Genomic DNA, 16,081 nt, shown 5'->3' with positions numbered 1-16,081 from the left:
CTAGGTGTCTTCACTTTCTCAGGTACTCAGCACAGACACACACAAAGACACAGAGGACTGATGCAAAACCAGGAAGAGACATCTTATGGACTAAGCGTAACCAGAGTGTTACCGGTTCTCCTCCCATTTCTGACAGGATTCCCTGTATATAACTCACTTTATAATGCTTAAGAGCTGTTCCCAGGAATGGCATTTCCTCCCACAGATCCCAATTTCTCCCAGAAGAAACAAGCATTGTTAAAGACAAGTTTACTTCAAGGCAAATTCATCTTTCCCTAACTTGAGGGCATCTTTACATGGACCACCTTTAGAGTCACAGGAGAACAGACGCTTCTAGAGTGCGATTCATCTGACCTTTGTTTTTCTCATCTCCTCCTTCTTCTCCAACAACTACAAAGGGACTCTAGATGTCTCTACTGAAGATGCTTGAAGTATGGGGGAGACTAATCCTACTTCTCTTCTTGCATGGAGTACACAGTGTGAGACTGAATCAATAACACTAATACTTATATTATTGGATCTCTCTTCTCCAGCCATGCTGATGGAGCACTTAAGATGAAGCTAATGGAGTGATGCAACCATAAAACCAGGGTATTTCAAAGAGGGATCAAGCCCCTTTGTTTTTTTCCAAATCTAATTCATAAATAAAAGCCTATGTTTCTTCACATTCGATGCCTTTAAGTAAGGGAAAAAAAAAATCCATTTTGGATTTGATCATATTATGTATAAGGCCCACAGCAGAATACATAAACATTTTTCGATTTTGTTTTCATTCAAGACAGAATGTTCTTTCTAAGACTTTGGCAGGGCTCATGCATTAGCGATGAGACTGTACTTTGGAAGCACATTTTGAAGGGTCCTGTGGGAGGATGAGAACAGCTGAATTTGTTGTAGGGAGAAAAGTCACTTTTATTACTCCAGTTATTTATTACTGATTATTTGAAGGATATAATAAAGGAAATTAGCTTACATCACTGGCTACATGGAGAAACTCTGCAGCCTTCTCATATTCTGGCTTCATTTTCTTACAGTGCCCACACCCTGCCAAAAAAAAAAAAAAAAAAACAAAAAAACAAAACAAACCCAAAACCAAACAATTAGGTTGTACACGCCATGGTTATTCATTGACCCGTCTAGCCATTATCAAAATCTAAAACCATGTGGTAGAGATTTACTAGAATTTAGTAAGCATTTCACTTAATTTATTTGTAAAGCCTTAGTATGATGTAGAATCTTTTCCCAAGTGGTCACTATGGCTTAAACAAAGAATTTAATCTACTAAAAAAATAATAATAAAACCCCTGAATTCACATCCACACCTCTTTCCTCCCAGAAAGTACTATAAAAGCAGTATTTGTCAAGCCCATCGCTTCTACCGTGCTCTCAGGAGAGGCACAGCCTCACCCATTTCAGTTTCCAAATCTTTATCTGCTTTAAAAAGAAACAACACAGGCCCTCACGTGACTTCCTGACTTTAAGCGGAGGCTTATACTAGCACAGCTTAATTGAGTAACGTAATTTGAATTAAACTGCACTGATAACAAGCCCAGTTTTACAGTGGTGCAGCATGTCCCTCTAGCAAGGATTTGCACTGATTTAATCACATCAGTGTAATTACACCACCACATATGTTCTTAACATAAGCAGGGCCTGTAAAACTGAGATAATGGTGCTTTCTCGCTCGTGCAAAGTTCTCCAGAGATCTGCCATTACTTCACTGCTAAGTGCTGACATGACAATAAAATGAAATGAATGCATAAGCGAGAAAAGCAGATTTAAAATAAATTATTTGGGTGTCAATTAAACTGCTTTCAGCCAGTGCAATTGCTTCCAGGCAAGCTGAATTTTCAGGACCAGGTGAGGTTCCTGCCGTGACATCAAGTGACGCTTCAGCACCTACGGCGCAGCACGATGTCCTCGCCCGCACGGCCCCTGCTGTTGCCCCCAGGGGACCAGCACAACCAGAGACCCTGCAGGGTCAGAGCAAAGGGTCGGAGCGGCCGAGACCGACGCTCGGGCAGGGCGAGGGCCGGCTCCCGCGCGCAGACCGGAGACGCAGAGGGCTGTAATACGGCCCGTGGCGCGACCCAGACGCGCTGCACTCGCCTGCCCCGGTGCAACGCAATCTCAGTGCAATCCCTCGCCGCGCTTTCTGCTCTTGTTTGCAGCAGCAGCCAGCTTTACTTTCTTCAGCTGTTACTGTTGGAACGGGCACTTGAAAGGCCAGACTTTGCTGAGCTTTTGAAAGTCGCATCAGAAAATACAGCTAGAAATCTGTCTCAATGCAGCTTCAGCAAAAGCCATTTCTGAGGTGTATGGGCAACAGGGTTGGAGCTATTTTTACACCAGTCTCTAAAAGAAAATAAACCAAGGACTCTGAACCTCAGTGCTGCTTTGAATCCCACCACTGGCATGACTGCTGAAGCCAGCAGATGCAAACCTAAGCCTGAACTCAACCAGACAACCATGTTCTATACAGCACACGTCAAAGAGCGTTCACAACCAAGGAGTGATAGGACATCCAGGTGTAACTTCACCACAGCAAACAGGGACTTCAGCAGAGCTCCAGCCACCTCAGCACACCATGAAACACTTTCAGGGCATGTTTACAGAACGGGGTGGATACATTTAAATAAAGACTGTAAAACCCAGCTGAGAATTACAGCAAATACACAACCGGTTGATCCCAGACCAAACTCCAGTTCAAACACCAGCTAAGGTCCATACCACTTAGTCATCTGCATAGCGACCAGAGCATTAAAAAGCCCCAAGTCCTTCTTTTGAGAAAAAAAATAATGCTTTAATGTGGTAGGAGCAGCAGAACGAGGGGATTTCAGCTGGAGGAGGAAGCTTTGCTGTGATTTTACACAGTGGTGGGAGCACATGCCACCAAGCTGGGAACCTGATGCGACAGCTTTAGAGGTGAATTCAGGAAGAAGCTGGAAAAGGCTGAGGAAGAGTTACTGTCTCAGCACTGCTTGTCTTGGTTAAGAGCATGAAAGAGGCTGGCAAAATGATTTATTTGCCACCCACAGAAAACTTGCAGGCATATGGCTTTGCGGAAGGGGCTGACAGTTCCCTTTGACACCTGCCCGAGTTGATTTATTTCTCCTCTTAGGAGCAGGGAACTTTATTCATTTTGTGTGCTCTTCCTCACTTCTAAACAAAGGGCATCTCGAGTCCCAGCTCAGATACCTGGGAACCTCTCTGAATTAGCTAGCTCAAATTTATACAAAAAAATACTTTTTTGCAGGGATAACTTGGTGGGCTTTACACAGCATGTCCTCCAGCCAGAGCAAGCTTCACACCATGCTCTAGATACAGTATCCACACAATCTACACTATATTCCAAAATCATTAATATTAGATCTGATCAACCAAAAGCATCAACCAACCTGAGTTTTCACAAACCTATGCAGAGGAAAAAAAAAAAAAAAAAAACCAAACCCAAACCCCAAACAAGCTAGGCAGACTTTGCCCAGGAAATAAAAAACAATCCAAAGCATCTGAAATTCATGTAAGTAATATTTTGGAGAAAGATATCCAGACTATGAAACGTCACTGTTCTGGGTTCTTTCATGAGCATCACACAGACACAGCACTACTGACTGCCACAAAGCTAACTCACTCGTGCTTAAAATAAAGGGGAAGCAGGATCAGGTCTTTAAAGGCACTTAAATGCAAACTGAAGTCCTCAAATCTTTATCATGCAATGCTTGTTCTACCCCTGACAGAGGACAGCACAATACGCCAGCCTGGAAAAAAAGCCACCACATTAAACTGAGTCTGAAAGAGGGACAACGAATCTTTAGAGCTTCTCCCACGATAAAAAATGCTTCTCTGGCCATCTTTCTAAGAATTTTGCTATTGCGTGCTACAGCCTGCTTCCACCTACCATTGCGGAAAAGGGGAGGTATGAATTAGAAGTCAGACCTACACACTACAAATAAATTCACCTCTCCTATGATTATTTATCCTACCTTTCAATAATCCTGTGAGGATTGCCATTAAATTCTCAAGGCCAACGAAAAAGTCATTTAAATGAATTCCAAGGTCACTGCCTCTCCTTTGATTGCTACATTAGGTTGTTCAGCAGCAGCTGTAACCCTCTGCACTAAGCTCCTCTAGTTTTAGACGTTTTCTGTTCATAAAATGAATGGGAAAATAACAACAACCCTACAGGCCCTTAGCCCAGATGCTCCAATGTGCTGCATAAGGTCTGCTGGGACGGTGGAAGGAAGCCCGCAGGTCTGTAGTGGGCATCTGTGATAGATGTGCTCTTAGAAGATGCACTGGCATGTCAAGTGTATACTGACATTAAAACTAAAAGACTAAGCAAGGGAAGTGACTCGTTCAGTCCCAGGTGAGAAGAGAAAGGTCACAGTCAACACAAGGATGCCCCGCAGTCTACTCCAAGCACTGACATCCTCTGAGCCTCCCTGGGTCATGGCTGGTGGAAACACCCAAGGGACTTGTAGGTGTCTACACAAGAGGACTCCCACAGCCTCAGTCTTTTCTCGGAGAAGACAAGTAGCTCCCCTGGAGGTGCAAGACAGAGTTACTCTCTATCTGGCAGCAGAAACCACTCAGGGTTCAGTGCCTGGCTCTGCTGAACAGTTCTGGACAACTCCTTTGACATCTCAACACCTCATCTTGCTCCTCTTGCACAAAAGGAGCCCCAGGCTCCAAGGGCCAGGTCTCAAATGGAAAAGAGCACATGGAGTAAGTGTAAAGGAGGAATGTTACAAGACAGGAAAAAGAAGTCAAAGCTTACAAAAATCAGTGCTAGGACATCTGGTACAAGACAGGCCCTTGCTAACCATTTTTAAAACATGTCTAAATGAAACAAGGAGTCTGTTTTCCCCGCTTATTTATAATCAATCTTCTTATTTGCACTGTGCAGCCAGGCAAATAAACAGCTCCTTCCTTCAGTGCAGTCACTGTCGCACAGATCAGATCAGCTGTACCCCTGGAACGACAGCAATCAAAGGTCTCCACGTTGCCCCAGTGCAGACAAGTCACTTCCCTCCAGAATCCCACTGCAGGGCAGAGGACAACACTTGCTCAGCACTTTGTCCTTCCCAGAGTGCGACCGTATGCAAGTGCAAAGGCAAAGGCGATGCTAACGTGCAAGGGCGAGCAGCACACGGACAAAGGGAAGGTTAAGAAATGTGCCAAGCAACTTTTTTTCCAAGTAAATATCTATATTCATTTACAGCAGCCTGTTTGGCACCATGGCAAAGACTCACAATACAGAGCACAGTTGCTCCAAACTTTTTTGGAAGTGAACTAATGCAAACACTTCTACTGTTAAAACCAAGTTTTGCCTGCAGAAGACAGGCAGAAAACCAGTCAAGCAGCTCCAGCTAAGCTCCTGCATATGCTGTCTTAGTGCTATCCACAGAACATAAATCTCTTTCTCTCTGTCATTCACTGTTTGCTTCTTTCAGGTTATTATAGCTATATAAATAAACACTATGCTTTTGGTCATGTCCTCTCATTCCAAGACAACGTTGTCTGAGGATCTGAAGTGTACGTGACAAGCAAGAGATAAAAGCCAACATCCAGGTGGTTGTGGACAAGGAGTTTCTGACGTGAGGAACCCTAGAGATAAATTAAATGGCAAATAAAGATTTTAAAGAATCATTACATTTCTGCCATTGACAGACTGCTTGAGTACTGTTATCATGTACCAGCTATTTATTGTATCATGCCAGCTCTACATCCATCTATAGCTGCATACCAAAAATACCTCAATTAGCCTGAGGAGAAAACAAATTTGAAGCACAAAGCATGTCCTGCTTTCAGCAAGTAGGTCCCTCGCAGTTCAGACTACAATCATAGAAGATTTACAGACAACTTCAAGAAGAGGGAAAAAAAAAAAAATCTCAAAAAATTCAGACGCACCTTTTCTCTCTAAACATTTAACACCTGGGGATACACCTTTGGTTTCTCCATTCCTAAACCCAGAGGAACAGTGACCTCTCAACACAGCAGAACAGCCAGCCCTTATGCATCCCCTGTTGTTAACTTTGAACATACACCTGTGTATATAAAAGCAAGAGTATGTACACGTGTACATGATGGGGAGACACAATCCTTGGAGCCAGGGCAAGGATACACACAAGTCTCAGCCGTCGTAGCACCAATGCGAGAACACAAATGTATTCTCTTCTGCCATGGAAGTCTTTAACACGCAAAGGTTTCTTATGCATCATGTAGAAGAGTAGCTCTAAGGTTTGGCATGAGGCAGCTCACAGTTCTTTCACCGGTGTAGGAGAGCATAAACTACAACAGCTGCAGATTCTCTTGCATAATTTAGCCATCTGCATTGCAGACATCTGATGGGAAATCATCCACAAATTTGGCAGGGAGGGAGGATGACAAAAGCAGCTGTTTCTCCCCGTAATCACAGGTACAAATTTGCAACCGTGTTGGTTGCATGTTCACTTAATAGTCATAATGGTCATAGCCATCAGGCCATGCCCAGATCTCCAGGTTTCCGCTTTAAAAAAAAATAAATCACCTTATGACGGATCAGGGACTTAAGAAATTTCATGCACCCTTTTCCCTCTGGGTACTTACTCCCACCAAACCGTCCATCTCGTTCTCACCAGCAGCACTACCCACTCAGGTAAAATTCCAGATACTTAAAAGACAAAGACGTTTCAAGGCTTGATGCTTTCTTATAAAATCAGGAAGAACAGCTTCAACACCTTTAACATGACATTGAATTCAAATTTTCAACAGCTAGAAATATGTGCATGCATACACAAATTCAGAGCCCCCACCTCACTACTATACTTCTAAAGGTAGGTTTGATTTGACCAAGTATTACATTGCTTAGGGATCAGTGACAAGCAGACAGCTTTATGGCTTTACAAAAGACAAAGCCTGTGAAAGGTCAGCCTGGAAAAGACTCTGAGGAACAAGAAATATAGAATTAAAAGCAAAATACTTCAGCAGTTTGCATTACTGCAGTCACGCTACATTTATGAGGTTGCAGCCTAATGCCTCGGCTGCGCGGGCTGCACAGTTCATCCCAGCGACAGGACAGCAGTACAGCAGTACAGCATCTCGTCCCCACCATTATCACCATCTCACTGGCATTACCACAAACCCACAGTGCAGGCAATCTGTGCGTGCAACGATCTGTGCAAATCCAATCTCAGCACGTGCGCACAGAAGAAAGTGCCTGCCTGCTTCCAGCAGCTCTTCGGTGTGAAGTCGGGGCCCAAAATGACTACAAATCGGTCACCCCTTTGCCTATCCATATGACTTGCTGAGGCGGTGGGGACCCCACCCCAGCCGCCGCCTCTCTTGGGAGCACGTCGTGCACGTGCTGCAGAGCACACACGGCAGGCGCAGAGGTCCCTGGGGGAAAGCCTCGGGGCACCGAGAACAGAGCACCACAGCACGGGTCACTACCAAACCGTTCGGGCGCACACCAACGAACTCCTGATCAGGCCACGGGAGCAGACCGCCCCATGAACTACCTGACACCTGCCTGGAACGTGGGGATGCACGCTGAGCGAGCCAAGCCTCACCTCCCTAACTTGATCACCTTGGCTGTAGAGGTGAAAGCATTTGAAATCCAATTCTTGATTGTCTTTTCTATGCTGGCACAACTGTTTCCCCCCCCCCAGCATCACTGAAACTGCTCAGCGGCAGAAGATTCGTAACAGTTAGAATACAAATTCGGATTATTTAATTTTTTTTTAAGAAAGACAGTCAGATCACTGCATTACATAAGATAAATCAGATCAAACTGAGAAGAGAGCTTAACCAAACGTATCCTCCAAGAACCCTGTCTGCATCCATGCCATATTCACAGCTCTGGCAGAAGAGCTACCTTCAGCCAGAAACAGACCTGGGCAGGGGAAGGCTCAGCACAGAGGGGGAGAAGCACGGAGCAGGTCCTGCAGGCTGCCTCCACGGGGTTTAAAAGACAACAGACCTGATTAACTGCTTCTGCCTTCATTTCTGGTCACACTGGAGCATATCTTCTCTTGACATAAAGGCTCAGGGGAAAGGGTAAATATTCTCCAAGGCTAACCTCAGCCGCAGGCTGCTATGCTACCTCCCAGGGATCCCTGAGAGTTAAGCAGCGAGAGAGATTTCTGCTCTATCTTGCCCTCAAAGTGCGCTCTCTCTGCTTTTAACCTCACAGGGAGCCCTGGCTGAGCCGGGCTTCTGAAATTAGCCTTTGAAAAATATAACCCCATCTGCAACAGCACGGACCCCAGCACATGTCCAGGAACTATCTTTAAGCTAATCACCATCTTTATTTAGAATAAATAAACTAATAACAAAAACTAACAACAAAAAATCACATTGTTCCTTATTTCCATTCCAAATCTGGTTTCAGCTTCCAGCTATTGGAGATTACGCTACATGTATAGACCCTCTTAGTCAAAACTATATGGTGCAACTGCTAGAAATCAGTGTTGGGAGACGATGGTGCCTCCTACCATCTCTCTTGGGTGGGAGAAGAAGTGAAGGAAGGTGGATCAGCTGGCATCAAGAGATATAAATTACACTTCCTACACCAGCTTGGAGGAACATGGCCCTGAGTAGGTGTTGAAAATTAATCTTCGCCTATTGAAATGTGAAAGAGAGACAACAGCATGGTTGCCTTAAGGTGAAATTGTTGAGAATTTATGAAAAATACTACCAGAAGGTTTCCTTCTCAATTAAACCATAATTATTCCACATCCAGAAAAGACACCCCCCCCCTTCTCCATTGCCAGATGATCAACAAGATTTTGCCTTGGGGAGGGAAGAGAAGTTGCACCGCTTTCCTTCACACTTTTACCCCACTACGGAAGACCACTTTATACTTCAGATTTAGCAATGAAAATGCCAGAGAACAGAGGTTAGATGAAATAGCTTTCAATGTCCAGCTCAGGAAAACAGCATAGCAAGCAAATGATTTCCTAGGATGCAATTTGTATATAAAACATGGGCAAAAGGGATGCAATGCAAAGAGATCTTCCTAAGAAAGGTACATCCCAAAGCACTTAAGCTTATGGGGCAGGGATGTTAAAAGCAATGGGGACATTGGCTGTTACTGTGAAGATACATATAAAAGTCAAGTATCAGGAAGGGATACTATGCAGAATGCACAGTTTTCGTCCAAAATCAGAGCAAAAGTGGTTACCAGCTGAGATGCATTCACCTACTTAGGAGAAGTGTGCTGCAATGCTCGCTAACCACAAGCAGTCAGGACCCCAGAAGACAAACCTCCACCATCAGCACAATGCCCCAGTATCAAAGCAATGGGTTCATTTATTAGTAACTTGGAAAGACAGCATCACTTGCCGACTCACCATCTGAAAGGGCACAAGGAGCAGACAGGCAGGCAAGCAATCTTTCACTGTAGGTTTCTCTGTTCATTATTTACCCTTTAAATAAGTTCTCTACCTTCCACAGGATAATAAAAATTGAAGCCAAAAAGTATTTAGGAAGATAAACTTGATAATGAAAACTCTACTGGTAATGATTCAAGTAGCAGAAATACTGTAAGGCACTTTCCAAATGAGAGCCCTGCACTGTATATTAAGCTTATCCAGGCAAGGAAATTAATTTATTTCAGAAGAAATAAACCTGGTGCTTAATTCTTAAAGCTAATTCCTACTGTTAACCCATCATTAGAGGCAAGCAAAGTAAACCTATAAAAATAAGTTATGCTTCACTCCTATGAGAACTTGCCATGAGACTGTTAAGGGCTTACACATACACTGGAGTCAAGCTTGCAGGAGGACAGTCAACCAACCCGCACACTCAAATGTGGACTTTCACAGCTAAAGTTACAGAAGTCTTTTAAAAGACCACTTGGAATAACTAAATAATCTACAACAGATACCCAGAGAAGGGGAGAATGGGGCGAGTCTCCCTTCAGCTGTCACCTCTCAGCTGCCCCTTGGCCCCCCGGCAGCCATAGCTACTCCTCTGCAATAGTCTCAGTCGTCAAGGGCTTGTTAGGAGAGAGGGAAGGCAATAGTAATGTGAGAAATGAGGCAGCAAATCCCCAAAGAAACTAATGTTCCCTTCACATCACCTGCCATACATCCACAGGAAGATTTTTTTCTGATTGGAATCGCCTTCACAAATGTCTTCTTTAATAGAGAAGCTAATTTCTCCCTATTGGAGGCGACCATACAGCGATGCATTTTGAACAAATCCCCCAAATTTCACAAAACCCAAGTATCTGCAGTTCAGCTCCTTTCTTTCCTCCTTTAATACGGTCCTGAATACTGCTCTCGATACCCACAACTGCTAGCAACTAAGTTATTCAAAGTACATGCCGTGTCCCCCACAATGGCACCATGGCACAGAGCAAGTCAAGATCCAGCCTGATGGCAGAGTAACCATGAAAACCCCAAAAGTCTGGGTTTGCCTCTCTTTCTCTTACGAAGCTGAACCAGAGCAAGCCAAGGCTCCTCCCTTCAAGTCCCGGCATGGGCAGTAACCAGGCTGCAAGTCATCAGTTCTAGCTGCGATAATCTTGTCTGAGCTATGTGCTCACCCAGTGGCAGATCGGGTTTTCTCAACTTGGGGGCCAAAAACCCGATTGTCTACCACAAGCCAGGGAATGCCGAAGGCAGAATCCTACCTCCTTCATGTTAATCAAGTCTTTGCAATGTTCGTGTGTCTTTCGTAACCCAATTCTTGCAATACTGGAGCGTCTTGCAGTCTGGATGTGGCTCGCTAGATAAAACTCCCATGCAAGGTGAAATGTTATCTCCACTTCACAGATTGGAAACCGATATAAATATTTAGCAACTTGGGTCATGACTGTACAAATCAAAGCCAGGCAAGGAACTAAACTTTTACATCTCCAGGCCAAGGCTATCGCTTTTATCACTGGATCATCCTTTTTTATGACTTTACCCTGCTCAAAGAGCACAAACTGCTTCAAAAGGACAATAATCTTATATGAACTGTGTGCTCTAGTATCAAAAGACCGACCCAAAAGAGACAATGGACTCAGTCGTTACTGTCTTCACCCTTTTCATTAGGTATCCTATCAAGTTTTACTGCACAAGCTAGTTATTAGCATTTTTATACTCTCCACATTCCTATTTATATTAAGTACCACTAAAAACCCATATTGATTTTTATTTTTAAAACCTCAAGAAACCTAAGTGGGATGGTCATTAAAGGAAAAATCCATGTCAGCTTCTCCATTTTTCCAAGAACTCCTGTTTTAATGTGTGATTAATCTCCACTGAAAATCATTGCTGGAAGCAGTTTAATGAGGCAGGTCATTGCACTTAACTGTTTATACTCCCTGAGATTTTTGGTGATATTCAAATATATGTAATATCAAGCAACATCCTGTTGTAGACTTACATGCTTTCAAATATTGATGAAACTAGTCTGAGTGTCCCAGTCCTCCTCCTCCCTGAAATCAACAGTCAGAACTTGCTCACTTCAGTGGAAGCAGATTCAGGAGCCAAGAATTTACCTGTTTCTAACTAGTTTATAGGAAGAATATATCTGTTCCAGGAGCCTGCCCGTAACGTACAGCTAGAAAGTACACACATACGATGAACAGAAAGTCAGCACAATTTACAACTGTCCAGGGAAGCATTTTATTATACGTTTCATTAAAAATGCACTAAGGCAATGTTAAAGTTAGGCACCTAAGGGATGTAGAGAGTCAGGAAACGCGATGCTGAAACTGAAACGATCTCTTCACCTGTCTGTCTAGACTCTTAAACAGCAACATTCACCATCCCAGTGCCCTTGCACAATTCAATCTTTCAGTGATTGGGGCATCGCAACAGCCCATCCTGCCATCCGCACTGTTTTACCAAGAAACCAAACAGAGCTAGGTACTGCCTATGGCCTACATAATGGTCCAGAAAGTTTGCCTTGTTCAAAGCTTTCTCTAATTACTCTAAGAGCAAGGTGAACATTTTTGCAGGGTCTAGTAGGAACAAGATTGAGCCCACAGCAAGCAATGGATGCCTCCTTGTGTATTGTCCCATGGACTAGCACACACAGCTATATCACATGGATATGGCATCTGCCAAGCTTCCAAATATACAAACACATGACCTGCCTTACACACGACAAGCTTCCAGTAATCCTTTCAGGCTGCAGCCAAGGCAGCACAGAACAGCTTGCCTTCGTTTTTTTCTGACTACAGCATCACTGAATAACAGGCACAATTGTTTCTTAAGTATTGCCCATACGGAAATTCCAATTTAAAAAGCAGAGTTCATTCGTGAGGTTGGATTGTCAAAGCTTATAAAGACCTTTCAGGAAACTCTAAAGCAAACCCTTGACCGAGGGCTACATCCTGCCAAGTTTTTGGCTTCCAATCCCCTGCCATTTCACACAACTAAAGTGCATTTTGAAAACATGGCTCTTCTCTGCAGCTTCTGGCTTTCAATAAGCTTTTCTCACACACAGTTATCTTCAACGAAGGACTGATCAACATTATACAAGTGCAAACAACGACAGAGTGCAGATGTGGAGGAACACTAGAGTAGATGCTATTACTGCAGCTGCTGATGCTCCTCCTGGGAAGCTACCTGAGACCCCTCCATGAGGACACCAGACAGATGTACGGCTTCTCTTCAAAACACCTGATTTGGCTGGTGCCAAGGCTGAGGCTCAAAGGCAGACCTTTAGTGATGAAAGAGTATTTTCCACCTGAACTAAACTGATACCATCAATAGAGACAAGCATAAGCTTCTTATGAAGAGCTACCACTAGATGATGTCAAATAAATTAAGAGGGTTCCTAGCACAGGTCTAATAAGAACAGGTTCCCAGCTACCTACCGTTTGTCTTTATCCTAGAGGCTGTGTATCTGAATGCAGATGCCAAAAGCTCTCTACATAGCCACTGAGCACAGCCAACATTTTATTTTAAAAATCACAGATGTCAGATACAACAGGGACAAAAATTAAAGGCTATTTCCATCCATTCTATACTCAGTGCTGCTTGTTGTTTGGATAACCCACAAGCCTGTAACCTCCACTTGTGCAAGTGCATTGGTTTACATTTAAAAAAAAATATCCTTGACTGAATCATGAATTAACATGGAAAAACTTAAGGATTTATTTATTTATTTATCACAGGCTGCCAATGTTAGGCTGCTGCTGACCTGTGCTAGAAAGGCTATTTTTTCAGGCTGCACAGTAAATTAATTCTTCAGCCTTTTCAACTCATGGCCTTTCTGTTGAGGCTGCCAACAGACGTACCAATTAGCGTTCACTGCAATGGTAGCCTGCTTTCACAAGGAAACCAGTGGGTTTTCTTTCATAGGGAACCAGTGGGGGTCTGAAAGGGAGACTTATTTATTTATCGTTGTAAAACCCAGTTAGAAAAAAAACAGATTTGATTTTGTGCGCACATTTTGGGTTTGCTTTACTTTATATTTAAAGTGAGCAATGGATTCCTACAACCTAATCTCACCACATGCAGCAGTAAGAAACAAAAACAAGTCTACTGAAACCAATGACGGTGCGCTGGCAGGGAGAGATCCAAGTCCGTTGCTTGGTTAGAAGCTGGAGGCCTTCATCTTGTACTGGGCTAATTGGTTGGCATTCTTAATAATGAGTCCACAAAGTGGCTTAAAACTTTGGGTTTTAATGCACCAGAGGGAGGAGGGAAGGAGTGAAGGGTGTGAAAAGCTGTTTTTCAAAGCTAACTTGATAAAACAGCTCCCTGTGCAATTAAAAACTTGCACAGCTGAATAGTTGGCTTTGGAAAGCATCAACTGCGTAATTTATGGCGTTGGTTTATAAAGGGAGAGAAAATATCTGAGGACAGGAAAGGAATTTCACGGACATTTCAACAACACATCAAAACTATAGGACATTTTATCATCTCAAGATTTATTTTTGCCCTCCCTTCCATTAGAGGAGAGCAAGAAAAGGTATATCAGGGCTGTATCTCCAAAGCAGTTTCCAAGAACAAATTGGGGGGGGGGGGGGGGGGGGGGGGGGGGGGCGGGGGGAGCTGCATTTTCCCTGCCTTCCCTCCTTATCAAGGGAGGAAAACCGTGATGGCTCCAATATCCCACAAAGGGTACTGGCATTTTTTCTAGCCTTAAGTCCTGCAACTACAGCTTATATAAAGTCTCTGAAGAAGTACTACGAAGAAGGCTGGGAAGAAGACAGGTTTAAGATGAATTTAAGCTCATGTACAAGGAAGAAATGTTGCAGGAAAAACATTTTAATAGTTTAATCCTTTAAAAAGCAAAGGCACACTCACACTAACAGTACAGCCAAAGTGCCTTTTTACCCTGTTACCTCTGGCATCAGTACTGGACCACAGACTTCACTATGGCTAATGGGGTATGAGATGGAGGAAAAGCAACCCCAAGCAACCATCAGAGGTGACTGACAATCACCGCTAATTAGCATCAGAGACTACTCAGATCTGTGCTTGCTGAATGTACACAGAGAGGCTACATACAGCTCATGGTGGCACCAGGACATCATTCTGCACGAGGCTGCAAGAACACGTACACTTTAAAATGTTAGCAATGTCGTTTGTGTTAACAAAACATAATGAAAAGTAACTCGTGTGCATGAAAAGCAGACACTTTTAGAACCCATTTCTGGATTGACTTTAATTTCAATCCTACACTTTAAACACCTTTCAGTAGCATTTGAATTGACTTATCAGCAACTTGGTTAGGTTTATTTTGTGCAAGACTCTGAGATGTGCTTTGGAGAACAATGCTGTGAAAAACGTAGAAAGGGCAATTCATGGGGTTTTTATTCCTTTGAGAAAATTGAGTCAGAAAGACTGCAACCTGCACTAATTTGGCAAATATTTCAGACAGAATAATTTTTAAAATTGCATTTGACTCCTAAACAGTTTGATGGGGAAACTGAAAACATAAACAGGGCGCTTTTGTGCTCAAGTGACTTAGGAGCATTTTAAGTCCCAGCAAGTCCCCGTGTTGCTAAAGCATTTAACAACACTTGACTGGCAGCATAACCCATATTTAGAGACATTCAGAACTCAGCTGTCGTCTTGGGCACCTAAATAAATTGATCAGCTGTAGGCACAGATATCAAGAACCACATAAAGACATGGAGTCTTTATTCTCATTCCTAGAAGACTATCATAAGGAGCATAGGTGTCTTTATTTATGTTATGGTACAGAAATAGCTTTGGTTGGTGCAATACATCTTCTGTTACAGACTCGGAAATATGCCCACTAACATAACTGTGCTATCTCATGTTAGCAAATATGATCAACCCAAGCAAAAACTCCAAAACCTTTGGGGGAAAGGGACATTCATTTGTTCTTTTGTATAGTGCAGGAGATCTCAGTTCATAACTGAAGGTTTTGGGTCCAACAGCAACACAGAGAAAAAACACTTCAGATGTCTGCAAGACTCCAGCCTGGATATACTCAGGATAACACTACGCTCACCACCAGCAATTATGAAATTTCAGCAAGGTGCTTGACTAAGGAGCACGACACTGCACACCCTTCACAGATGGCTGGGGAGAGAGAGTGCTTTCAGACTCCTGGCTGGTTGGGTCACTGTTTACCTATGCTAAATATTCAGATTTATTGAACATCCTCTTAAGGGCTTTACAACGGAGTTTCAGAAGGTTAAAAATCCTGCTTCATGTCCCTAGTGACCTGCAAAACAAAAGCAGGATGAACTCCTGCCCACCCACACTCACCCACGTTTCTCAGGGCCGGCAGTAACGACTGGAACCAGCACATCTTCTGTTTAATGGTTGTGCTAAATTATTGCAGTAAAGGTATAAGGTCTCTGACAGCAAGAGGTGCAAGTTGCATGCTGCAGACCTTCCTGATGTATTTAAATTCCACGTAGCTGCTCTAGTTGAACCTTGTAATGCTAGGCTGCACTTAACACAAAATGCTGTGACGCCTTTAATTGGGCTAGTAAGTACAACTGATTGTAAATAATTATAGTGTGGTCCACAGGGATGATCATTAGTAGCCACAGGCATGGAGACCCAATTGGCCACATTTATCACAGTGCCTAATTCTGCAGTTCACAGGTACTTACCAGGGATGCATTTGGTTCAGCTGTATCTTCAGCACTCAGCAGGGGTGGGGGGGTGTG

At 43.4% G+C, this 16,081-nt stretch overlaps 1 protein-coding gene across 3 annotated transcripts in view; it reads right to left on the bottom strand.

Annotated features, from left to right (window-relative positions):
- PDIA5 (protein disulfide isomerase family A member 5) overlaps positions 1-16,081 on the bottom strand; it is a 103,292-nt gene that overhangs the window by 32,996 nt on the left and 54,215 nt on the right. For all 3 annotated transcript variants that reach the window (XR_005932690.1, XM_030018223.2, XM_041124412.1), the window contains exon 12: positions 971-1,041. Coding sequence is in view for 2 of the 3 variants with exons in the window: in XM_030018223.2 (XP_029874083.1) it covers positions 971-1,041 (71 nt within the window). In the remaining variant the exon portion in view is untranslated. The remainder of the gene's footprint in view (positions 1-970; positions 1,042-16,081) is intronic.

Source organism: Aquila chrysaetos, chromosome 6 (genome assembly GCF_900496995.4).
Source record: "Aquila chrysaetos chrysaetos chromosome 6, bAquChr1.4, whole genome shotgun sequence".
Classification (NCBI taxonomy): domain Eukaryota; kingdom Metazoa; phylum Chordata; class Aves; order Accipitriformes; family Accipitridae; genus Aquila; species Aquila chrysaetos.
The sequence above is the reverse complement of the archived record's forward strand: the minus strand, read 5'-3'. Positions and strand labels throughout refer to the sequence as shown.